Below are 24,966 nucleotides of genomic sequence, written 5' to 3' on the forward strand. Positions count from 1 at the left end.
GAACCCTCCTGACTCTGCAGCAGCCACTCAAAGGTCAGCTGCAGAGGACTGCAAACAGAAACCTTCCCAGGTGGCTGGAGGCACTGCTCCCCGGGTCCCTGCCCTGAGCCAGCAGCAGGAGAGGAGTGGAAAGCTGCCGTCACCGCCTTTGCCTTAAGGTATGGCTTGCACACGGACACTATGTCCCACGCTCTCCAGAGGCCCCAAAGAGCAGGGCCACCCTTTAGGCTAGCCTTCCCAGATGGGAGAGCTAGCTGAGGTCAGGAAAGGGCTGGTAGGTGTGGGAGCAGGCCCTCCAGGCCCCAGAGGCTGGCCAGCACTGCCCGCCCCCCTCCCTAGGCACTGCTTCACCGAAGCTCCAACACCTTCAGAGAATGGCTTGATCTGTTTGGGGGACATGGTCTAATTCTCAGGCCATAAATCAGACCCGCTCTACAAGACAAGGTCTGCCCCTAAACCTGGGGTGGTCGGGAGGCCCCTCCCACACTCCATCTTCCTGAGCCAGGGCCACAGAGGCCTAGATACCCGAGCTTCCTCCTAAACGTTTATTCACTGCTCTGCTCAATGAGTAATGGTGGACCGTGGCCCCCGGGTGGGCTCCTCGAGCCCCTCCCCAGGAGGCACATCCATGTGCATCCCCAACCCTGCTGCCATCTCTCTGGGGCTGGACTGGTGGGCCACACTTGGCTGGGAGAGATGCCCTTGGGAGGAGACCGGTCTGTCTGTCTGTTGACGAGAAGGAGCTGCAAGACAGGAGGGGCTGAGATGGCTCTGCCTCGCTCCCCAAGCCCGCCAGTGGCCCACCCCCGCCTGCCCCAAAGCAGCCCAGGGAAGACGGGAGCAGCCGCCCGCCCCCAGCTGGGGTGTGCGGTGCTAGTCCTCATGGGAGCTGCTAGGCAAAGCTCCGTTATAATCGCTGAGCCCTCCGTGGGGGTCACAAGCCTGCCCCTTTGGGAATGTTTCCTCTATTACTACGAGACCATTTAGGCAATATTCACAGAAGTGCAGGAATTTTCCCTGAGGCTATGTTCCCTCCCTCTGCTGCTCCCAGGATATTTTAAGTATCCTTGGAGTAGACCGGGCACTAAGTACAACCAAGAGAACAGCTGTGTGGCCAGGGCCACAGACCCGTGCTCTACTGCCCACCACTGACCCCTCTCTCCCAGCCTCTTACCTGGGGCCAGACAGCTTGGCTTGGAATTCCAGCGTGGCTGCTTCCTAGCTGTGTGACCTTGGGCAAGTGCCTTAACCATTCTGTGCCTCAGCTGTACATGGGGCTAACAATGGTCCCTACCTCCTAATGTTGGCGGGAGGACTAAAACTGGCTCCTGTGCGTAAAGTGCCTCAACAGTGGGGGCTGGTGAGGAACCCTCAACAAGGGCAGAGTGCCATGGCCACCTCTCATTCACCTCTCTTCCAGGCACTCCCTCAATGCTGGTACTGGGAGCATGGTAAAGAGCATCTAGGCCTAGGGGTAGTCCTTGAACTTCCTGCAAGCATCTGCAAAGTGTGGGTATGTAACTTTTTTTTTTAATTAAAATTTATTGGAGTGACAATGGTAAGTAAAGTTACGTAGGTGTACGTAACCTTCTTATGGGATTCATCAGCTTCTCATGGGGGGCCCTAACACTAAGTGGCACTAATCCAGCACCTCTGTACTGACAGATGAGGGAAACTGAGGCCTAGAGAGCGGGGAGACTTGCTTTGAGTTACTTGGAAGTGATCTGGCCTCTTGCCTCCAGGCCAGTGTCCCTTTCTGGCCCCCGAGTAAGGCCTAATCCTGGGAGACCCTTAGCCCTCTAACTTTCAGGGGAGAGCAGAGACTCTAGGGACCTTCCAGACCAGGGGCCAAGGAGGTACTCCTCTCCAAAGAGGGTCAGGCTGAGGGGTTCCTGGGGCTGTGTCACGGCCCTGTGTCCAGCACCCACCGCACAGTCTGTGAGCACCAGCTCTAGGACGGACGGCGCATGTGAAGGGGAAGGACCTGGGCCAAGTCTCCCCATTTCCTCTTCTGTGAAATGGGCACAGGAAGAGTATCTACCCCACAGCCAGGGAACATATTCAGCTCTCAGTAATGACGGCTTTTCTCTCTTCATCCCATCCCATCCCATCCCATCTCCCAGCTCCCAGGCCCTTCCTCTCTCCAGGGAAATAAAGGCACATACCAGCCATGGGCAGGAAAGGGGGCTGGCGGGCCAAGGGGAGAGGCCTGGGGACAGTGCAGAAGCCACCGGGAAGGACATTCCGTCCGGAGGGAGGGTACCTGAGGCGTTGGCAGCCAGCATGTGAGCGCTCTGAGGCCGGGAGGGCAGCTGGCTGTTGTGGACGAGGGACTGCTGCCGGTGCACGTGGGGCCGGGATGGCTTGGCCTTGTGCTTGGTGATCGCTGAGCCTGATGGGGACAGTGGAGAGAAGGGTCAGTTCTGAGACACCAAGTGAGAGCTCTTGGGGACCCACGGGGATGGGGAGAGGGCTGTAGGGCTGCTGGTCACAGCCAGCTGAGCTGGGGTCCTTCTCAGTCTGAATTCATGGACACGCCCTTGATAAGCACTTCATTCATTCATACGTCCATCTGTCCGTCTGTCCACCCCCAGCCCCCCACTGAGACGTCCTCTGAAGAGGTGTGGGTGACTTCTGACCCCGGGTTTATAGTGCAGGAAGGTGCACACAGAGCTAGAAGACCCAATGGGACGTGAGAAAGAACACACTTCAGGTATGGCGACCGGAAGTGGCCATTCAGGGGACCCGGAGATTCGTTAAGTAGTGGAGGGCTCAGAAGGGGACATTCAGAGTTTCAAAGAAGGCGTAGGATTTGGCCATGGTGAGCTTGGGACCGAGGCTAGGTAGGGAAGCCAACAGTGACAGCAGGAGGAGGAAGGCTGACAGGAGAAGATGGGGCCATGTCATCCCGACTAATTGGTTGTGACTGGACAGCAGTCAGCCACTTGCAAACAGTGACCTGGGTCTTCTGGAGACATGAACGCTTGGAGTCAGGGAAGTAGAGAAGGCAGCCAGGGTCCGGGCGCCCTAAGAAGTGCCTGGCCTTCCAGGAACTGGATGGAGCCTGTGGGACCCGGGCAAGGAGCCTGAGCACAGCTGGGCCACCTGGACACTCACTGTCTTTGCTTGGGATGCCTGGCAGCCTTGTATCCATCCGTCCCTTGTAAATATGTCCATCCAGGCCCAAGATGTCCACCTCCTCATGCTAGGGAGGTGGGTGGGTATCGATTACCGTGTGGCCCCCAGAGCAGAGCGACAGGGTGCAGGGAGGTGGAGAAGCTATTGTTCGCGGGGTCCGTGGTGGAGGCGGTAGTGCCAGGTGGGCGGGTGGCCAGGGTGGCATTCTTCTCAGCAAAGGGTGAGGACCTGAGGCTGTACCTGGGTCTCATTAAGCAAGTGCCTCAGGCAGGGGGCCGGATGGGGGAGAACCTGGGGTCATGTCAGGGCCCTCGCCCCCATGGCCCTCGTCGCCCCCAGGTGGTGCCCGACCTTCATGGCAATCTGGACCTCCTCGTTGGGGTACAGGCTCTGTGACAGGTGCTGCAGGCGGTTGCGACGGTAGGGGTAGGTGAGGGTGTGGCTGCCCCCGCAATGCCGAGGCACCGTCCAGTAGGTGTAGTCGGCCACCTCTGGCACCCTGTGACAAAGGCAACGCAGTCACGGGGACAGTGTGACATGGGACACGTGTGAGGTGGGGGGCTGGCCAGAGGGAGGTGGGTCTGCTACCTTCAGGGGTCTCTGGGAACCAGGACAGGAAGAAGGGACAGGACAGGCGGGTGACTGAGCAGAGCGACCTCCCAGCCAGCCATCCTCAAGACTCCTCTCTCTCTCTCTCTCTCACACACACACACACTCACACCCTCCCTCCCTGTCAGGGCTGTCCCCTTGGCCATGGGTGGGCAGGGGCCCAGGCTGTACCATCCTACCGTTTGTAGCAGGGGTGGCTGAGGCACCGGGCCTGCAGCAGCTCGCGGATCATCTGGCTGCTGGCCTTGACCGAGCCCCCGAAGTGGATCTGCACCTTCTCAATGTCCATCAGCATCTTGGAGTGCATGGTACGCAGGCGCCCCACGCTCCGCTCTGTCTGTGCCAGCTCTGCCCGCGGGAGGGTGGTGCCACCCAGCTTGAGGCTGTGGGCGCAGGTACCACAGAGGGTGAGGTGGCCCCACTGGCTTGCTCCACCCCTTTATCTGCCCCCGTTTCTGCAGGGCCCCGTGTGGGCTGTAGCCCTTTCCACAGTCCCTGAGGGCCCATGGCCACACTTGCCAGGGAAGGTTTCCTGAGGGGAGACAGTGCAGGAGCTGCACGGACACAAGCCCAGCCCCTCCAGCTAACCTGGGGGTGGTGGCACTGGCCTCTCCCTGTCCCCCCACACCTAGCCCCACATACCTGGAGCCCCTTGGGCTCGAAAGCACAGTTTGAAAACCATCCTTTCCACTGAACCCCCATCCTCAGGAGGTGGAAAGGCTGCAGGGAGGCAGGTAGGAGCCCGAGGGAGCGTGAAATAGCCCCCCATTCACCCACCAATTCACTGAGAGCCCTCTCCCTAAATGACGCTGGACACCCATGCTGCGGCTGCTGAGACAGCTGAAGGATCTGCGGTGCGAGGATGTGAGGAGGAACTCTCAGGCGCCCTGGGCAAGGTCTCAGCAGGACTCCCACCAGGGAGCCAAAGGCCCCTGACGACAACTCCTCACTCTTCCTCCTCCTGTGCTCGCACTTGGGAGGGGCCGGCGGGAGCTCAGGAGTCCTCCAGCGGCCCCAGCAGCCCCGCCGAGCCCTAAGGAGGAGCCCCCACTCTCGCTGGCCTCTGCCTGCTGCCCGTACTTGCGGCCGTGCTGCCGGACCTGCTCCAGTTCAAAGATGGTATAGGGGCGGGTGGAGCGGTGCCCTGGCAGCGACGAGCCCACAGGAGTCACCGGGAGGATTCTGGGCAGGGACAGAGAGAAGGGGAGAGTCGCTTTGTGAGAAATCCCATCGTCCACCACCCACTCCCCACATGCCACCTGCCTGAGGAGCCTTCCCGCCCGGAGCTGGGGTGAAGGAGCAAGGGTGGGCGGCAGTCCAAGAGTGCAGGAGTGGACCCATGACGGAGGACAGAAGGAAAGGACATGAGCCGGAGGCAGGGATGAAATGGAGGAGATACTGTGCCCCACTGTGCACCCCCCCATTACAGCCACCATCTGGGCTCAGCCAGGTATGGGGACTCACTGTCCAGTCACAGCTGTCTCCAAGGGACGGTCACATGACAGGCAGTGGAAATGTGCCAAGAGCTGCCTGTAAGAAACGGGACACATGGAGGATGAGTGGCCTGCCCAGAGGGTCTGTAGTGGCAGAGATGGGGAGCCCATCTCCAGGCTGGCCGAAAGCTCAGCTCAGGAGTGGGGGTGGGGGCAGTCCCCAGGCCACCGGAGGCCACTCCTGGCCCCGCTCCCCGGGAACTCACCGACTCCTAGATGTGCCCTCCATTGGGCACGGATCCGGCACCCACCTGTCCTACCCCACCAATCCCCGAAGGGTGCCCTGAGTAAACCTCGGGGGCCCTCTGGTGGCCAATAACGGAAATCCTGGGATTCCAGCTGCCAGGGGCCAAGTCCCCCAGGAGTGGTCTCAGTTCTGGGGACTATGGACCTCCTCCCTGTGGCCCTGTCCCAAGGGCCCAGAGTAGCACAGCCACACCCAGAGAGCCTCAGGCTCCTTCTCCTCCTGTTTCCCACTGTAACAGGAAGTGGCCTGAGCTAGAAGGGCTTTGGAAGCTCTAAGATTCTGTCATTCCTACTGTGGCCCAGTTCCTGGCAGGAGCAGCCGTCCCCCCAGAGCACGCCCTGTGCTGGTGGGAGATGTTTCTGTAGGGCCCCCAGCCCTCCACCCACCGTTACCCTGCAGAGCCGGCGGCCTCCCCTGCTGTCTTCTGGGCCTCACCTCCGCATGGCGGCAGCCTCGTCCGCCTGGTAGAGTGGGGAGCGCTCTTTGAGCTGCTGTCGCAAGGATTTCCACCGATCTTCCAGCAACTGCTTCACGGGGTCCAGCTCCAGGCGGTCCAGCTGTGGGTGGGTGTGGAGGGAACCAGGTGAGCTCCAAGAAGTAAGTGGGGGGACTGCAGTGCCCGGAGAAGGGGGCGTTGCCCCATCCAGGGGGCCCTCACCTTGTTGTCCATCTCTGTCAGGAGCCTGTCCAGCATCTTCTGCCAGTCCTGCTCCTGCCCACTCATCTTGGCCACCAGCTCCTGCATCATGTGGTTCAGCTGCTCCGTGGTGGCATCAAACTGCACGCGGCTCACTTTAGCCGCCAGGGCACTCTTGTCAGCTTTCTGCCCAGAGAGCGAGGAGGAGGCCCCCCATGGGAGAGAGCCATGGAGGAGCCCCATTCCCGAGGTGCCAACCCCCCACGGGCTCCCTTCCATTCCCAGTCTTTCAAAAAGTGACCAGCGAGTCCCCCCGGCACACACGGTGGCCCCTCCGCCTGGCCCTTACCACATCAATCTCCATATCCAGGTGGGCCCTGTTGGCCTTTTCCTTCTCGAGCTTCTCTAGACCCTGGTACAGCACCTGGGAGGCCGAGGGAGCAGAGCCGCGATAAGGAGCACGGACTGCCCGGCAGGCGCGGCCCCTCCCTGCCCCAGCCACCCTGCCGGCCCCTCACAGCGATGTCCTTCTCTTTCTGCCGATGGTCTTCAATGAGGTTGCTGGTGGTGTTGATGAGCTTCTCGCAGTCGCCCTGCACCTGCAGGATGGCACTCTGGACGTGGCTCAGCAGCTCCTCATCCTGTAGCAGGCAAGACAAAGATGGGCCCCCTGAGGCTGCTGGGGCACCTCCTGGGGTGGTGGGTGAGGTGGGCGTCGCTGCCCCTGGTAAGTCGGCCCTTAAAACTTCAGACCCACGTTGGCTCTCCTTGGTTGCCTCCACAATTTTCCGCTGGCAGTGGGGAAGCTCTCCATCCTTTCCACGTGTCCACCCAAGGGGACATGAGCTTCAGTCTCCCGCCTCCCCACGGACCAGCCTCGGGGGACCTGGTCGGCCAGTGGGGGTAATCAGTAGGGGTAGTGAGCTGTCCTCTGGCCCCCCAGTGGGGAGTATGGGAGTGTGGGCGACAGTCTCCCCACCTGCCCTGGGCTGAATCTGAATTCCAGAGTCCCAGAGGCAGGCTCAGGGCCGTGTGGCTGTCCCTGCCCCACCAGCAAGCCCACCCTTTGGGTCTGGAAGACTGGTGTGAGGGAGAATCAGTGAGTCCTGAAGCCACGCCAGCATCCCCACGGTGTGTGAATGGCATTGCTGCACCACTCAGCCAGCTATGTTGTCCCAGCCCACGGAGCCAGCTCTATCCCGTAGTCTCCGGTCCCCAGAACCAGCTCTACTGCTGCCCTCACTGTGACCCTATGGAAAGACCAGGGACTTCGTGGGGTCTCTAACGCTCTCTACTATGAGAACGGATCTTCTGGCTCAAGTGCCACACCCTTGAGGTTGAGGCCTCTGTGGGCCTCTGGGCTGTGGCTCTCCCCAACGGGCCACGTGTGGCCGCACCAGGAGGGAGGCCAGCGGGACTGACCTGGCCCTGCAGCTTGGCTTTCTTCGAGGGCCGGGAGGCAACCAGGTTGTTGACCATGTCCTGCAGCTGCTCATAGCGCTGCACCAGCATGCTGACCTGGTGGCTCAGGTCCAGGCTGCAGGCTGGGCAGGTGGCCTCAGGGCTAATCTGGCCAGGTAACAAGGTTGTCGGGGGCTTCTGAGGGGCCATGCTCATGGACAGCAGCGTAGAAGATGAGGCCAGCATGTTCTCGATGATCGCCCGGAGCTTGTCCAACTGGGTACAGGAGAGAAGGCAGGGGCAGGGCAGTGAGCGAGGCTTGGCCGTGTTCTGTCTGTACTGTCACTGCCGGCGTGGGCCTCCTCCCCTCGCCCGCCATGATTTGGGCTGTCACCCCACCCTCAGTGCCTTGCAGGGTATGTGGCACGGAGAAGGAGCTCGACATCTGTCCGTTAAATAGTGACAAGAGTTCTCATGGAATGTGGCATTAATTCTGAATAAAGCCCTTGTAGGAAGGAGGTTTCTGGACCTTTCTCCAGCCAGCCCATTGGTGCAGTGTGAGGACCTATCTCCTCCAGCTAAATTCTAGAGTGGTGATATCTGTTAGTCAGTCCACAGACACTCAGAGGTCCCTGATGACACACAGGCACTGCTCCAGACCCTGGGGATATGAAGGGGCGGGCTCACACGTGCTCTGTCCCCATCTAGCAGGTAAATAACTAACAATAAATGAATATGGTATGTGGGGTTGGCCGGTTAACTGAGTTGGTTAGAGCACGATGCTCATAACACCAGAGTTGCCGGTTCGATCCCTGCATGGGCCAGTGTAAACTGCGCCCTCCACAACTAGATTGAAACAACTACTTGACTTGGAGCTGATGGGTCCTGGAAAAACACACTTAAAATAAATAAAAAGTTAAAAAAAAAATGGTATGTGCTACTTCCACTCTAGGGGTCTCATGGTCTGGGCGGGAACAAACTCCCTCCACTGGCCCTCCTGCTCGTGTGCCTCCCATGGTCCCAGTTTGTCCCACAAATGATTGGTCCCAAATAGACTTGGTCCCAGATAGGCACCCGATTCAAGGGCAACCAGCCCCTAGACTGGCTAAAGACCTGTGACATGTTGCCTGGCTCAGAGAGAGGGGATGGGCCAACCTAAGCCCCCTCTCTTGGAAGTGTGTGACATTTGCAGGGCCCAGGGCAGCCATTCTGGACCATGAGTGGGAGATAAGAAAGCTGTCTGAGAGTAGAACGGAAGAGAGATACGAAGGTATTTGAAAGAGGTGGGTAAGGCAAGAGACACCGAGGTACAGGTGCCCCTCAAAACAGACTCAGAAAGACAGACAGGGAGTGGCCTGCACCAGGCTGCCCCTGGGCCTGGAGTTCTGCTTTCTCCAGCTCCCTGTACATGGACGGACATGCTTTCAACTAAACTCCTTTTCCCCTTGAGCTCAGTGCGATTCTGTTGCTTGCAACTGGAAGAGCCTACACTTTTCTGAAGAGTCCAGAAGAGCCTGTCAAAGGGCTCTGGGAGAAAGAAGGCAGGCTGATTCTCTCTAGAAGACAGGAAGACGCTCCCCAAACTACGGGCATGTCAGTGGAGTCGGGAAGAGTAACTAGCTGCCCTCGGGATGAATGAGGGCAAGGAGGCCATTCCAGGAAGAAGAGCAAAGCAGCAGTGTGGTCAGGAACAGTAGGAGCCCAGGTGGCTAGAGAATCAGGGCTGTGGAAGGCAATTCCTTGAAAATGCTGCATCAGGGGCCAGGCTGCCCAGCCGGGAGGGGACTGTCTCCCAAGTGTGGCCCTGGGAGAGCCCTGCAGGTCGCTAAGCTCAGAGTGAGCTATCAGCTCTGGGGTTGTGAAATGGACATGCCACTTTCGCAGCAAACTTGGGAGCAGCCAGGATGGGGTCTGTAGCACCAAGGGGCTCCTGACATGAGCCCCCTCGGCTCGGTGGCTTTTCCTATCTGATCCTTGTGCAAGCGCACAGAGGCCCATTTCCAGTCCAGACACTCCTCTCGGAGAACATTCTGGGGTGACCACAGATAGCATCACCCAAGATTTAAAGGCAGACACTTTCAAGAGAGTGAAAAGACAACCCGCAGAACGGGAGAAAATATCTGCGAATCATGTATCGAATAGGACTCTAGTATCCAGAATGTATAAGGAACTCTTACAACTCAACAATAAAAAGACAACCCAATTTTTACATGGGCAATGGATTTGCATAAGCATCTTTCCAAAGGAGGTTTAAAACGGCCAATCATCACATGAAAAGATGTGCAATGTTGTCAGTTACTAGGGAAATGCAAACCCAAACCGTAATGAGATAGCAGTTCACACCCATTAGGATGGCTAGAATTTTTTTTTTTTTTTTAAATAAAAGGACAATAACAAATGTTGGTGAGGAGGTAGAGAAACTGAAACCCTCATGGATTGCTGGTGAGGACGTAAAATGGTGCAGACATTTCAGAAAATGGTTTGGTAGTTGCTTAAAATGTTAACCACAGAGTTGCCGTATTACCCAGAAATGCCCCTCGTAGGCGTATAACTCAGAGGAAAGAAAACATGTCCACACAAAAACCAGACCGTGGATGTTCACAGCAGCATTATTCATAACAACCAAAAGGTAGCAACAACCCAATGTCCTTCAACTGATGAATGGATCGACAAATCGTGGCCTAGCCATACAATAAAAAGTTAAAAAAAAAAAGGAATATTACTCAGCCATAACAATGAATGAAATCCATGCTATAATATGAATGAACCTTGAAAACAAGCTGAAGTGAAAAAAGCCAGATACGAAAAGCCACATATTATATGATTCCATGTATATGAAATGTCCAGAATAGGTGAATCCAGCTAGTGGCTGGAAAGCAGCTAGTGGCCGCCCGGGGCTGGGGGCTGGAGGGATGGGGAATGCCTGCTAACGGGTACCGGGTTTCTTTTTGGGGTGATGAAATGCTTTGGAGTTCGATCATGGTGATGGCTGCAGAACTTTGTAAATGTACTGAGAACTAGCTTGTTCACTTTAAAAGCTGAGTTTTATGATATGTGAACTATGTAATTTTAAAAGGCCGCGGGGAAAAGATTTAATGGCAGGTGGACAGGCCTTGAAGGCATGCCTTTCCCCTTGGGTACCTGCGGCCTCAGAGCTGCTTTTGGACCAGGAGAGGCTGACCCTTAGGTACAGTCATCTTACACACACACACACACACACACACACACACACACACATACACGGAGGGGAACTAAGGGCACTGAGGAGTGGGGGCAGGGCTGCCCCACCGCACTCCACAGCCAACTCTGAAGGGCCCTGGTCTCCGCACTGGAAAGTGTGGGAAGCTCACCTGATCCTGCAGGTAAATGGAGGCTTCAGAGACTGAATGTTCCATGCTGACCTTGCCCCGCTCCTGGCTCTCCCTTAGCTCACTCAGCTCCTTTTCAATGTCAGCCACAGTGACTCTGCGTGCACAAGAGATGGCCTGGCCTCACCGCCAGCCCGGGGCCTGGGCCCCCCCAGTGCTAAGCTCCCGTTGTCAGGGATGGAGGAGGGTGGACCAGCCTCCAAGTGGGGACAGATTCTAAAGAGGTTTTTTTTGGCTCTTCCAAGCCCCGGTGTTGAGCTGTTTTAAGAACCTGGGACGCTTCAGGTTGCTTCCACCAGCAACTTGAACTAGGTATGGGCAACCTGAAGAGCAGACGCGATCTGGGTCAAAGACAGTGGTCAGGCCAGGGTATGGGTGAACCAAAGGTGGAGAATATGTGCTGCCAGGGCAGGGGGGTGTACCTGAGGATACCCAGCTGCAAGCTCAGCTGGCTAGCTTTTATCTCCTTTCCCACATCTAGGTGCCCTTCATCTTCCAGGATCCTCTGCATCCTGTCCAGCTACAAACCCAATGGAAGAGAAGGGTCAGGCAGGCTGGAATTCTCTGCTTTCTGAGATGCCTCTGCAGCCTGAGCAAGCCCCTCCCCCACTCCCTAATCCTAATCCAACCCTCCCACAGAAACCAAGGCCCCTTCCTGACACCCATCCATCCATCCCAGGAAGAGGACAACTGACGATCCAGTAGCCCCTGGCCATGACCGCTGGCCCCAGACAGCCCCGCACACTTGGTTCCAAGGCTGCGCTAGGGTCAGTGGGTTGGATTGGAAATGGCCACATGTAATGAAAGGTGCACAGGCCTCCTGGTTGGCTCAGCTGAATCTTAACAGCTTTGAGCGTCAGGTTTTCAATCAGGATATGAACAGGACGGCATCTGAGGTACATTTCCTACCTGAAGGGAATGTAACGCTCTAGTGAGAGAATAATGTAAGTGAAAGGATGTGCGATCCATCAAAGGACAAATGGCCGGGGGATGACTGGCACCCACAGGCAAAGCAGGCAGACCCTCCTTGACTTACTTTTACTTTTTCCTGCCGAACATCTTTGGCCAACGTCTTTAAGGTCTTTAGCTGTTCCGGCAGGTCTGGTGGCATGGTCTTTTGGACTATGGAAAATGGAGGCCATAGAGTCAGAAGGACTCCTGAGCCCCACTTCCAGCCCCCACAATGAAGCTACCCAGAGAAAAACAGGATGGTGGGGGGGGCAGAAAGGAGGGAAGAGCATCCTTAGCCCATAGACAAACCCACCTAACGCTTAATACCCTAAAGGGCTTTGGCACCCTTGGCGCATAATTTCCATCGAACTCTAAAATCTTGGTTATTGGGGCCGGCCCAGTGGCTCAGGTGGTTAGAGCTCCATGCTCCTAACTCCAAAGGCCACCGGTTTGATTCCTACATGGGCCAATGGGCTCTCAACCACAAGGTTGCCAGTTCAATTCCTCAAGTCCAGCAAGGGATGATGGGCTGTGCCCCCTGCAACTAAGATTGAACACGGCACCTTGAGCTGAGCTGCCACTGAGCTCCCAGATGGCTCAGTTGGTTGGAGTGCATCCTCTCAACCACAAGGTTGCCGGTTTGACTCCCACAAAGGATGGTGGGCTGTGCCCCCTGCAACTAGAAACGGCAACTGGACCTGGAGCTGAGCTGCGCCCTCCACAACTAAGATTGAAAGGACAACAACTTGAAGCTGAACAGCACCCTCCACAACTAAGATTGAAAGGACAACAACTTGACTTGGAAAAAGTCCTGGAAGTACACACTGTTCCCCAGTAAAGTCCTGTTCCCCTTCCCCAATAAAATCTTAAAATAAAATAAAATAAAATAAAATCTTGGTTATTCCCTGGACCTAGAGTTATGAAGGGACAAAGGTTAAGTTTAATTCTTCAACATTCTCCCTTCCTGACCCGCCCCAATGCTATTGTTTTCCCTTGCCCAGCGGCTATCCAGAGAGTCTGACAAAGGCGTCAGAGCTTGCCTCATTGCTCTCCTGTGGCTCCTTCGCTCCTACTGGTTTAATTCCATCTTTTGAACCCTGAAGGCTCTACGAGAATCCAGAATAGCTAAGAACGGACATGCTATTTTCAGGGGCGCAGGAAGAAGACCAGCTGCCAGGAGTTGAGGACGGGGTGAAAAGGATGAAATCAACTTAGAACAAAGACAGCGCTCTCTCCACACAAGTGGTACTCACCCATCTGTGCGAGCAGGTACTGGAGCTTCTCCAAGTCAGTTTGGCCAGCTTTCTCCTCGTCTAGAGTTTTCATGTTCTCCTTTAGCTCCATGTAGAGGCCAATGAGCTCTCCGATCTGACGGAATGTTTCTACTGCTATGGGGAAGCTAGGAGCCAATTTATCCAGTGAATCATGTCTCTCACTGTGGACTTCACTCCTCAGAAAGGTGCCCTCTTGGCCTGGGGTAGTCTTAATAGAAGTCTCAGGTTGCTTTTGATCCGAACCCAGCCGGACATACTGATCTACACCTGGATACCCCGGGCCACGAGGGCCAGGATACATGGGGCCACGGTAGTCACGCTGGTCTTCACTTGGGTATACCTGGCCACCCTGATAGGGGCGAGGTGGTACCAAATGCTGTCGATATGAGGGTGCAGATCCCACTCCCATGCTTGGGGGTATTGAGCCACGCTGGTGTGTGCCAGGAGGCATCAATCTTTGCTGGTAAGTTTTTGTTGGTGCCAAACCCTTGTGGTCTACACCTGGTGATGTCAAACCTTGCTTGGCTAGGAGTGGTGACACCTGGCCATGTCGAGCTTGGCTAGGGGGTACCAAAGCATGCTGATATGGGCGTGGTGATGTTAAACTTCTAGAATCTGAGTAGAATGGTGGAAAGCCTTGAACCTCTGTGCCTGATGGTACCACGCCTTGTTCATCTGCACCAAGTTGCCGCAAACCATGCTGATCTATTATAGGCGGTACCAGACCACGTGGGTATGCACCAGGCTGTACCAGACCACGTGGGTATGCACCAGGCTGTACCAGACCACGTGGGTATGCACCAGGCTGTACCAGACCACGTGGGTATGCACCAGGCTGTACCAGACCACGTGGGTATGCACCAGGCTGTACCAGACCAGGTGGATACATACCAGGTTGAAAAAAGCCAAGCGGATATGTGCCAGGCTGTACCAAACCATGCTGATCCACTCCAGGTTGTACCAAATCACGCTGATCTGCACTAGATCGCACCAAACCAGGCTGATCTGTACCAGGCTGCACCAAACCAGGCAGACCCATGCCAGGCTGCACCAAATCAGGCTGATCCATCCCAGGTTGGACCAAACCTCGCTGATCCATCCCAGGTTGGATCAAACCTCGATGATCCACCCCAGGTTGGACCAAACCAGGCTGACCTGCACCAGGTTGGACCAAACCAGGCTGACCTGCACCAGGTTGCACCAAACCAGGCTGACCCATTCTAGGTGGGACCAAACCTTGTTGACCCATTCCACGTGGGATCAAACCTCGCTGACCCATTCCAGGTTGGACCAAACCAGGCTGACCTGCACCAGGTTGGACCAAACCAGGCTGACCTGCACCAGGTTGGACCAAACCAGGCTGACCTGCACCAGGTTGGACCAAACCAGGCTGACCTGCACCAGGTTGGACCAAACCAGGCTGACCTGCACCAGGTTGCACCAAACCAGGCTGACCCACCCCAGGTTGGACCAAACCTCGCTGACCCATTCCAGGTTGGACCAAATCACGCTGATCCATTCCAGGTTGTACCAAACCAGGCTGACCCACTCCAGGTTGGACCAAACCAGGCTGACCTGCACCAGGTTGCACCAAACCAGGCTGACCTGCACCAGGTTGGACCAAACCAGGCTGACCTGCACCAGGTTGGACCAAACCAGGCTGACCTGCACCAGGTTGCACCAAACCAGGCTGACCCACCCCAGGTTGGACCAAACCTCGCTGACCCATTCCAGGTTGGACCAAATCACGCTGATCCATTCCAGGTTGTACCAAACCAGGCTGACCCACTCCAGGTTGGACCAAACCAGGCTGACCTGCACCAGGTTGGACCAAACCAGGCTGACCTGCACCAGGTTGCACCAAACCAGGCTGACCCATTCCACGTGGGACCAAACCTCGCTGACCCATTCCAGGTTGGACCAAATCTCGCTGATCCATCCCAGGTTGGACCAAACCAGGCTGACCTGCACCAGGTTGGACCAAACCAGGCTGACCTGCACCAGGTTGCACCAAACCAGGCTGACCCACCCCAGGTTGGACCAAACCTTGCTGACCCATTCCAGTTTGGACCAAATCACGCTGATCCATTCCAGGTTGTACCAAACCAGGCTGACCCACCCCAGGTTGGACCAAACCAGGCTGACCTGCACCAGGTTGGACCAAACCTCGCTGATCCATTCCAGGTTGTACCAAACCAGGCTGACCCACCCCAGGTTGGACCAAACCAGGCTGACCTGCACCAGGTTGGACCAAACCTCGCTGATCCATTCCAGGTTGGACCAAACCACGCTGATCCATTCCAGGTTGTACCAAACCAGGCTGACTCACCCCAGGTTGGACCAAACCAGGCTGACCTGCACCAGGTTGGACCAAACCTCGCTGATCCATTCCAGGTTGGACCAAACCACGCTGATCCATTCCAGGTTGTACCAAACCAGGCTGACTCACCCCAGGTTGGACCAAACCAGGCTGACCTGCACCAGGTTGGACCAAACCTCGCTGATCCATTCCAGGTTGGACCAAACCACGCTGATCCATTCCAGGTTGTACCAAACCTCGCTGATCCATTCCAGGTTGGACCAAACCAGGCTGACCCACCCCAGGTTGGACCAAACTAGGCTGACCTGCACCAGGTTGGACCAAACCTCGCTGATCCATTCCAGGTTGGACCAAACCACGCTGATCCATTCCAGGTTGTACCAAACCTCGCTGATCCATTCCAGGTTGTACCAAACCAGGCTGACCCACCCCAGGTTGGACCAAACCAGGCTGACCTGCACCAGGTTGGACCAAACCTCGCTGATCCATTCCAGGTTGGACCAAACCTCGCTGATCCATTCCAGGTTGGACCAAACCACGCTGATCCATTCCAGGTTGTACCAAACCAGGCTGACCCACCCCAGGTTGGACCAAACCTCGCTGATCCATTCCAGGTTGGACCAAACCACGCTGATCCATTCCAGGTTGTACCAAACCTCGCTGATCCATTCCAGGTTGTACCAAACCAGGCTGACCCACCCCAGGTTGGACCAAACCTCGCTGATCCATTCCAGGTTGGACCAAACCACGCTGATCCATTCCAGGTTGTACCAAACCTCGCTGATCCATTCCAGGTTGGACCAAACCAGGCTGACCCACCCCAGGTTGGACCAAACCAGGCTGACCTGCACCAGGTTGGACCAAACCTCGCTGATCCATTCCAGGTTGGACCAAACCTCGCTGATCCATTCCAGGTTGGACCAAACCACGCTGATCCATTCCAGGTTGTACCAAACCAGGCTGACCCACCCCAGGTTGGACCAAACCAGGCTGACCTGCACCAGGTTGGACCAAACCTCGCTGATCCATTCCAGGTTGGACCAAACCTCGCTGATCCATTCCAGGTTGGACCAAACCACGCTGATCCATTCCAGGTTGGACCAAACCAGGCTGACCTGCACCAGGTTGGACCAAACCAGGCTGCTCTATTCCAGGTTGGACCAAACCTCGCTGATCTATTCCAGATTGTACCAAACCAGGCTGATCTATTCCAGGTTGCACCAAACCTCGCTGATCAATTGCAGGTTGGACCAAACCAGGCTGGCCTGCACCAGGTTGGACCAAACTACGCTGATCCATGCTAGGTTGCACCAAACCAGGCTGGCCTGTGCCATGCTGGATAAAAGCAGGTTGATCTGCCCTGGGTTGTACCATACCAAGCTGATAAAGCTGACTTGTGCCTGGCTGGACCACATCATACTGCTGTATGCCAGGTTGTATGATGCCAGGTGTTTGCAAAATGGGTTGTACAGAAGCTTGTTGATCTGTAGCAACTTGCATCAAACCAGGTGATACCAAAGCACGCTGATCTGTAAGCAGTGGAACCAGTCCTTGCTGATCCATGCCAAATCTTGCAGTTCCATACTGATCTATGCCAAAAGGTACCAATTCAGGCTGATCCATGCCAAGTGGTCCTACAGCACTCTCGTCCATGCCAGGCTGCTCCATACCACGTTGGTCAGTGCCAGGAAGTCTCACACCATGCTGATATGTACTAAGTGGAACCATACCAGGCTGACCTGTACCAGGTAGTTCCAATCCCTGCTGATCTCTGCCAGGTACCAATGGTGGCATGACAGCATGCTGACCCAGGCCAGGTGGTTCCAATGCCTGCTCATTCATTTCAGGTAGCATCACACCAAGCGGAGTCATGCTGACGGGGACGAAGCCACGTGGATAAGTGCTAGGAGGTAGAAATGTAAGCTGATCCAGGTCAGGTGGCCCTAATCCATCCCGATCTGGCCTTGCGTCAGTTTGACCTGGGCTAACAGACACCCCCACATGTGCCTCTGGGGACACATCATGACGGCCATCTCTGGCCGAGGGCAAGTCCTGGGGAACTGCGCCAGCGCGCTTATCTTGTTCATCTCTTCCTAGATGTGCTAGGCCGTGCTGCTCTCTAGGCCTGTGATGATCAGACTCCATTCTGAACGGGGCCACAGAGGGGTGATGGGTTTTTGCCAGGCCAGCCTCATCGTGGACCATTGGGTGCTCTTTGCGACCTGGAAATCCAGCAGCAGAGGTAGCGCTGCTTTTTTCCCCGCTAAATACCCCTTCCGAGGGGTGCCCTGATCCTCTGGTTCCTGAGGTCTCCTCTGGACCAAAACCACTGGCCGAATCCAGAACCTGGTCAAAATTTGAATGCTTGCCAGTGGCTTCACTTGGAGTCACATCGCTTGGTGTTAAGGAAGTCGGCTTTTTGCGCTTAGAAAGTACAATCGTTGACTCTGACCTCTGGTTGAAGAGGAAGAAAGAAATCAGTGAGCACAAGTGAAAACGACTCTGCGATTTGGAGGGAAGGAAATCTGCAGTAGCTGAGTTGGAAGACTTAGGGCCGTTGGGGGGAATACCCTCTGGTCCCCCAAACTAAGCTGGACACAAAAAGATAGATTTTGACACTCTTGAAGGATAGGTCTCCAGATTTTTGAGAATCTGTACCTTTGCAAATGGCATCATAATATATAATTTCCCTCATAAAAGATAGTGGGGTACTGCAAAATACAAGAGATCCACGCTAACTTGCGGAGGCTACAAATAAAGAACTGAATAATTTGTTAAGTTAAAAATATAAAGTCTGCTCGATCACTGGCCCATTGCTGATGGTCAAAGTGTACACTGGGGCAACTGAATCACATGTTTCCAATGTAAATGCACAAACCCTCAGGCCCAGAAAGCCCATAGAGAGGCATTTTCTCTATGGACTCTTACAAAAGGTGCAAAGCTTGATGCACATAGACAGTCTGTAGTCATGTTTATAGAAGTAGATTATCGACAGGGGACTGACATATTTATGGTACTTCCATACGGCAGAATACTAAAAATCTGTTTAAAAAGAATGATGGGCTATTTCCAGTTCCAGCCCAAGTGGAGTAACAGGAACTGTCTCTAACAACCCCAAAGCAGCAACTATGAGACGGGATTTCTAGACACTGGATAACAGCTAATGAAAGTTAGCAGTTCCTGAAAGATGGGGAGACAGACTGTGTGAGCCCCACGGTTGCCTCAGTTCACGGCTTTGATAGTTTCCAGACTGCAGTGCAGGGAAGGGGACTGAAGGGGTGCCCAGCAGACCCCGAATTGAGGAGACAAAGCTGAGCATTCAAGGAGACTGAGGCAATGTGAGCTCACGGGACAGATTATCAAAAGGGGAGGCACAGTGCGGGCCCGGTGGCTCAGGCGGTTAGAGCTCCATGCTCTTAACTCTGAAGGCTGCTGGTTCGAGTCCCACATGGGCCAGTGAGTTCTCAACCACAAGGTTGCCGGTTCAACTCCCGCAAGGGATGGTGGGCTCTGCCCCCTGCAACTAAGATTGAACACGGCACCTTGAGCTGAGCTGCCACTGAGCTCCTGCATGGCTCAGTTGGTTGGAGCACGTCCTCTCAATCACAAGGTTGCCGGTTCGACTCCCGCAAGGGATGGTGGGCTGCGCCCCTTGCAACTAGCAACGGCAACTGGACCTGGAGCCAAGCTGCGCTCTTCACAGCTAAGACTGAAAGGACAACAACTTGACTTGGAAAAAAGTCCTGGAAGTATACACTGTTCCCCAATAAAGTCCTGTTTCCCTTCCCCAATAAAAGCTTTAAAAAGAAAATAAAAAAAAGGGGGAGGCACAGAGATGACAGACATGCATGTGTGGGGAAAATACCCGAGGTTGGAAGAGGAACCATCTGCAAGGCCGCTTGGAACAGTACCCAGACTGTCACGGGATTGGGAACAGTGCCTGTTTCTACCAGCCAGTTTGGAAAAAACTCACAGTTCTGGGGGCAGAGTCCTCAGAGAGGTGTTGCCTCAGAAGTGGAGAATAACCAGCTCGACACTGACCACTGCTAGGGACCCACTCAAAAAGACAACAACTCAAAAAATATACAGTTAGAGAAAAGCAAGGGAATTACAAAGCTACACTAGAATACATTTATTTAACACAAAGAGGCATAATAGAGGAATGGAGAAACAGAAAAGACTTAAATTAAGACTTGTAGAAAACAAATAGAAACTTATAGAAAACGGAAGATGTAAACCCTACTTATCAGGAATTAAACGCTCCAGTCAGAAGGCAGAGATTGGCAGGATGGTTTTAAGAACATCATCCAGAAGGCCTGCAGGGGCCGCCAGTGGCCTTTTCTTTTCAGGCCTGGAGGTGCATGAGGCCCATCCATGGACTGAGTAGCCATGGCCAGGCGGGGCACAGGGTGTGACCGCACGCAGAGCGGTGCTGGCCCAGTACACATTCACTGTAAAGAAGATGGGGAGACCAAACCATCGAGATGCCTGCCTTGCACCTCCGGCTACTGCTCACCACCTATACTGTTGTTCTAGGATAAAGTCAGGGACAGAAGAACTCAGCATGTCTTAAGGAAGACTGGATAACCAAGAAATGACTGATCACCAGTCCACTGTACACGTGAAAATGAGGCCAGAGTTCCGGAAAAGTTCAGCTCACACCAAGAAGCCTACAAGAGTAGAAGAAATTATCTGTGGTCTCATCAGAGGAGGAGCTGCCAAACTTCAGATAGTAAGAAACTTTGACATGACACTAGGTAGATTTTTCCTATGAAGGGAAACGTCACAATATTATTGACAACTGTAAGCTGGTCACAGGTCAATATTGAAAAAAGTGATCACAACTAAAGGAAAATATTATGCTATTTTTTTTTTTTTTGCCTCAAAAAGTGACATTTATTCAAAGAAAAAAAAAGGAAAAAAATGGCAAGATATCCATCCCTTGGCTCCCTTCCTATTAGGCTATTTTTAAAATTGACCTTGTTCTTCCCGCAGAAGAGAAGTACCCGTGCTAAAACGGTATACTAAATCGCATGGCTTATTGAACAGGCTTTACCAAAACCTAAACTTAAAGACATGTTGGCAGAATCTGATGTTATGCTCAAGGAAGGATAGGAGAGTGCCTTTGATAAGTTCTGACAACACACATGGTCTCCCTGTGTTCATATTTTTGGCTGGGATTGGTGATGTACTACAGAAAGTTATCCGTCAAACTGGTGTTTATCATCCACACATCAAAGTATCGTTAACCTTCATGGACTGTGATGAAAATGGTGCGCTCAAAGGACTTAAAGGAGAACTCATTCATGAATTTAACAAACATGACAGTGTCTGGAAGAACGCAGAACGTTTCAGTCATCTAAAAGCAACCACAGCATAATTCTGCCGGAGACTCCCAAAGAGACGTAAGAATGGCAGATGGAGTGGCCAATGTTAACATGTTCTGGAAACTGGATATCTACATGAAAGAATGGATGAGCTTTTAGAAAAGTATGTGGACACTTACAATATTGTTTTAGTAAAAGATGAATCATTGGAGGTAGCCAACTCTATCTTACAGGAGACCCCAAAGCAAGCATTCTTCCAGATGACCTCTATCCTGTTGGTGTAACTCATACAAAAACTGTTCATCTGTTCATTTTGCTGAGAGATTCATTTATAATATAGTCGCATTCTTCCTTGACATTACTGAAGTATTTTCAGACATGTTTAAATCATCAGCTAGAAGCTTCTTTTTCTCCACCTCTCTCAACATACTCCTCTCACCATACTTTTTTTAACAGATTGAAAAAAAAAATCTCAAAGCTAAAATTTGAAGACGAACTCCCTAATTTTTCCAAAGTGAATTTGATAGTTTATGTTATCACAAAGTTGGGGGCGGGTTGAGTTGTTTTGCCTTTTTTTTTTTAAATTAAGATATAATTGATCAAACAGCTATCATAAAGTTTTTGAGGTTTTTTTGTTTTTGTTTTTTACACTGGGAAAGTTTATAGAAATTTTAAAAGAAGTTTTACGAACTAGTGAAATAATGTGCATGATTTTAAGTATTGCCCTCACTAGAGAGGCTGAATGGCCCTCCCATAATCCCAGCTCTGGGGCCACTCGGTGATACCCAAGACCGTGTAACAATAACACGAGTTAAGTGTCCTGGATGTGTCTTCTACTGTGGCATAACAAATTACCACAAACATAGCCATATGAAACAACACGAGGTTATCATCTCACAGTTTCCGTGGGTCATGAGTCCAGACCTGTCTTAGCTGGGTTCTCTCTCTAGCAGGGCCTCACTGCCTCTGTCCAGGCCACACTGCGACTTCTAAGACCCCGGGCCCTCTTCCAGGCTTTCAGGTTGTGGCCAGAATTCAGTTCCTTGTCGTTGTAGGACCGAGGTCCCATTTTCTTGCTGGTTTGTTGGCCGAGGATTATTCTTAGCTCCTAGTGGCCACTCTAAATCCTAACTACCTGGCCCAATCCACAGGGGCCACATGGAGGCTGGCAGACCAGCATCTCTCTGATCCTTCTCCTTCTTTCGAAAGGCTTGCCTGATTAGGTCAAGGCCACCCAGAATTGTCCCCCTTTGATGAACTCAAAATCAATTTGTTGGCACCCCAATCATAGGAGAGATATCCCATCACATCCACAGGTCTGCTCACACCAGGGGAGGGGATTACACAATGTGTGTACACCAGGGGGCAGAAATCTCGGCAGCCACGGGAGTGCTGCCAATCACCCTGCCCTAGAAAGGCCTCCTGGACTGAAAACAACCACTGCAAACAAAACAAGAGAGCAAAGGAAACTGACACCCTGGAAAAACCTTGAAAGCGAGCCTTTAGAAGACACCCAATCCACTGCCAATATCAGAAAACCACTCTAGAAGTGACTGCTGTGGGGTTCGTGTCCACATCATTGCCCACTGTTCAGATACAAGAATATCAGAAAATAGCAGAAAAAAAATTTGGCGAAATTTACAAGACTAGCCAATCATTCAGGAACTGCCTCAAGAGGGAGAAGATGACTGTATTAGTAAGTTTCCTATGGCTGCGGTGACAAATTCCCACAAACTTAGTGGCCTCAAAGAACACACATTCGCCATCTTACAGTTCAGAAGTTCAGAGGTCCAACACCAGTTTCACTGGGCTAAAGCAAAGGTGTCGGCAGGGCTGGCACCTTTGTTCCTTCTGGAGGCTCTGAGGAGAGAATCCATTTCCTGGTCTTTATCAGCTTCTATTAGTGCTTGGCATTCCTTGGCCGGAGCTTCTTTGCTCCAATCTCTGCTTCATTGGCCCCACCCAGATAATTCAGGATAATCTCCCATCTCAAGGTCCTTAACTTAATCACACTCACAAGTCCCTTTTGTCATATAAATTAACACTCCCAGGTTTGGGGGATTAAGACCTGAATGTCTCTGGGGGCCATTATTCAGCTTGTCACAGCTATTAAAACTAAAGTTATGGTTTTACAGAACAACACTTTGAAATCCTAGAAAAATAGCTACAGATGTGGGGGGCCGGACATAATAGCTACAGAGGTGGGGGGGCAGGATGGGGACTTAGAATTTTCATTAATGGCATCAGATGAGACCATGTCCTTTCTGAGGATGATAGGGATTAGAAACAATGCCATGTTGACCTCCTAACATGACCACGCCTTAGACTCCTCTCCTAGACTCTAAACAACAAACTATCACAACACAGCCCCCTTCCTGTTGGGAAAACCTGGAGAACACCCCTCTCTGTTGCTTGTTCCTTCTTCCCTATAACCCCAAGCCAAGAATTTTGAAGTCAGAGGTGCCAGTCACTCTATGTTAAGACAACTTAACTCCCTACACCTTCCAAGATCATCAATGTGGCAGGACTTTCTAACCAAAGTGTGCCTCATGCCATCTCTCTCCGTATTTCAGTAAGCCTAAGATGGTATCTTTTTAAGATGGACCATTAATTTATGTTCCTGTAGGAAAGGGGAAACACGGCCAATTAATTAGAAAACACTATCAACTCTAAGACACGTCCTAACTTCAGAGATGCTGATATGTGGGGGGTGCGGGGAGAGGGGGACAGGGGGGTGTACATCTTGGAATCAATGTGTTTCTGTGAGTCAAAATGCATGTCTTGTAAGACCCTCCTTCCGTTAACGTCCTAGGCGGTGATCTGGACCAAGAGGCTGTCCAGTGAACCGCCCGAGACGGGATGAACCCAGAGCTCCCTCTGGAACGGGGGCTTCCAGTCCTCACTGGCTTCACTGAGCTCCCCAGCGCACCACCTGCTGCTTCCAGGACCTCAGGGCATTACGGAATTCTTGTTTCCCTGGAGGATGAGCCATGACGTCAGACTTACTCATTTTGCTCAGTTAGTGGAAGTCACGTCTAATCTTGTAAAGCCCCTTCCTAAATTGCTCCACTATTCTTTGGGTCCCGAAGCAGAATATATCCAAATGGTGACCACAGCCTCACAGATGCTCACCTGCCTCTCTCTCAAAGGAGGCCTCCAAGTAGGAGTTTTAACTTTTGCTTTCTGCAGCCTCTCAGGCCATACAGCTTCAAAGAGAAATGTCCTTTACCCCAGACATGCCATTTCTGCAAGAGAACATCTGTGCTCAAGGTCCATGGACCTAGCAAAATAGCCCCTGAAAGATTCTTCCGTTGTTAAATGCCTGTCACAATGGATCTAGCTGGCACCCCAGATTCATTACCCAGATCACAGGAGGGTGAAGAAGCTTTTTCCTCCCTTAGGCAAGTTTTGACTTGAGTGCCAGGGTTTGGTCTTTCTGGTAAGCCTTTTATTTTTTCTTACCATTAGAAGTACAGGAGGTGGAGAGGGTAAGAAGGGGGAACAGGGAGAGGGGGGGTTAGTGGAGAAGGAGGGAGGGGGAAGAGGATAAGGGGGAGGATTGGAGATGGAGGGAAGAAGGGGTTGAGGAGAGGGAGGGGGATGGGTGAAGAGGAGGAAGGAGAGAGGAGGGGGAAGAAGGGGAGAAGGGAATAGGAAGAAAAATTGTAGTTATCGCCCATCTACTGAAACCCATAATTGGCCTTAAAAAGGCCTAGTTTGGAAATCCTGACTTCATATTTATGTTAAGGGATCCCACCAACAATTCAAGAGAAATTGGTGCCCAGAATGTTGTATTGTCTCCACCTGAGACAGTGCAACTCTGCTCTCATTCTGCTCTGTGCAGTGGCTGAACTTGCCATCCTCAGAGCTTGTTCTCCGGCTTCTCAAAAATCTTTGAATATTTGTATTTATTCTCATTGGCTTCTGGAGTTGTTCCTGATTATGAGCAACTGTGAAAACACTGACACTCTTATCTGGAGAAGTAAAAATGTCTACAGGTGTGTATGTCAATGCTTATTTATAGGTCTTACAGGTGATTTCTGCAGGTGCCCTGAGAAAATGTGTGCTCCCTCAAAATATACGGCAGTGGTATGTGTAAAAAAGCTTTGGTGTTGAAAAAACAAAACAACAGTGATCTATAAATGTCTGATCACTATGTTGTGCACCTGAAACTAATATAATATTGTATGTCAACTATTAT

The 24,966-nt window shown here is 52.9% G+C and overlaps 1 protein-coding gene and 1 pseudogene across 1 annotated transcript; one reads left to right on the forward strand and one right to left on the reverse strand.

Annotated features, from left to right (window-relative positions):
* Nucleotides 1-386: 386 nt before the first annotated feature.
* Nucleotides 387-14,057, reverse strand: QRICH2 (glutamine rich 2). The gene is made up of 17 exons (XM_033090168.1): nucleotides 13,860-14,057; nucleotides 13,098-13,467; nucleotides 11,930-12,015; nucleotides 11,316-11,413; nucleotides 10,876-10,990; nucleotides 7,547-7,801; nucleotides 6,643-6,765; nucleotides 6,474-6,548; nucleotides 6,146-6,310; nucleotides 5,923-6,044; nucleotides 5,212-5,277; nucleotides 4,828-4,929; nucleotides 3,927-4,130; nucleotides 3,490-3,637; nucleotides 3,118-3,205; nucleotides 2,264-2,392; nucleotides 387-743 (listed from the first exon to the last, which is right to left on the reverse strand). Exons 1-17 carry the CDS (start codon nucleotides 14,055-14,057, stop codon nucleotides 562-564), a joined length of 2,526 nt encoding a protein of 841 aa, XP_032946059.1. The 3' UTR covers nucleotides 387-561.
* A 3,403-nt stretch (nucleotides 14,058-17,460) lies between these two features.
* LOC117013232 (cytosolic 5'-nucleotidase 3A-like) lies at nucleotides 17,461-21,049 on the forward strand (annotated as a pseudogene).
* Nucleotides 21,050-24,966: the final 3,917 nt, after the last annotated feature.

This window comes from Rhinolophus ferrumequinum, chromosome 21 (genome assembly GCF_004115265.2).
Source record: "Rhinolophus ferrumequinum isolate MPI-CBG mRhiFer1 chromosome 21, mRhiFer1_v1.p, whole genome shotgun sequence".
NCBI classification, from domain to species: Eukaryota; Metazoa; Chordata; class Mammalia; order Chiroptera; family Rhinolophidae; genus Rhinolophus; species Rhinolophus ferrumequinum.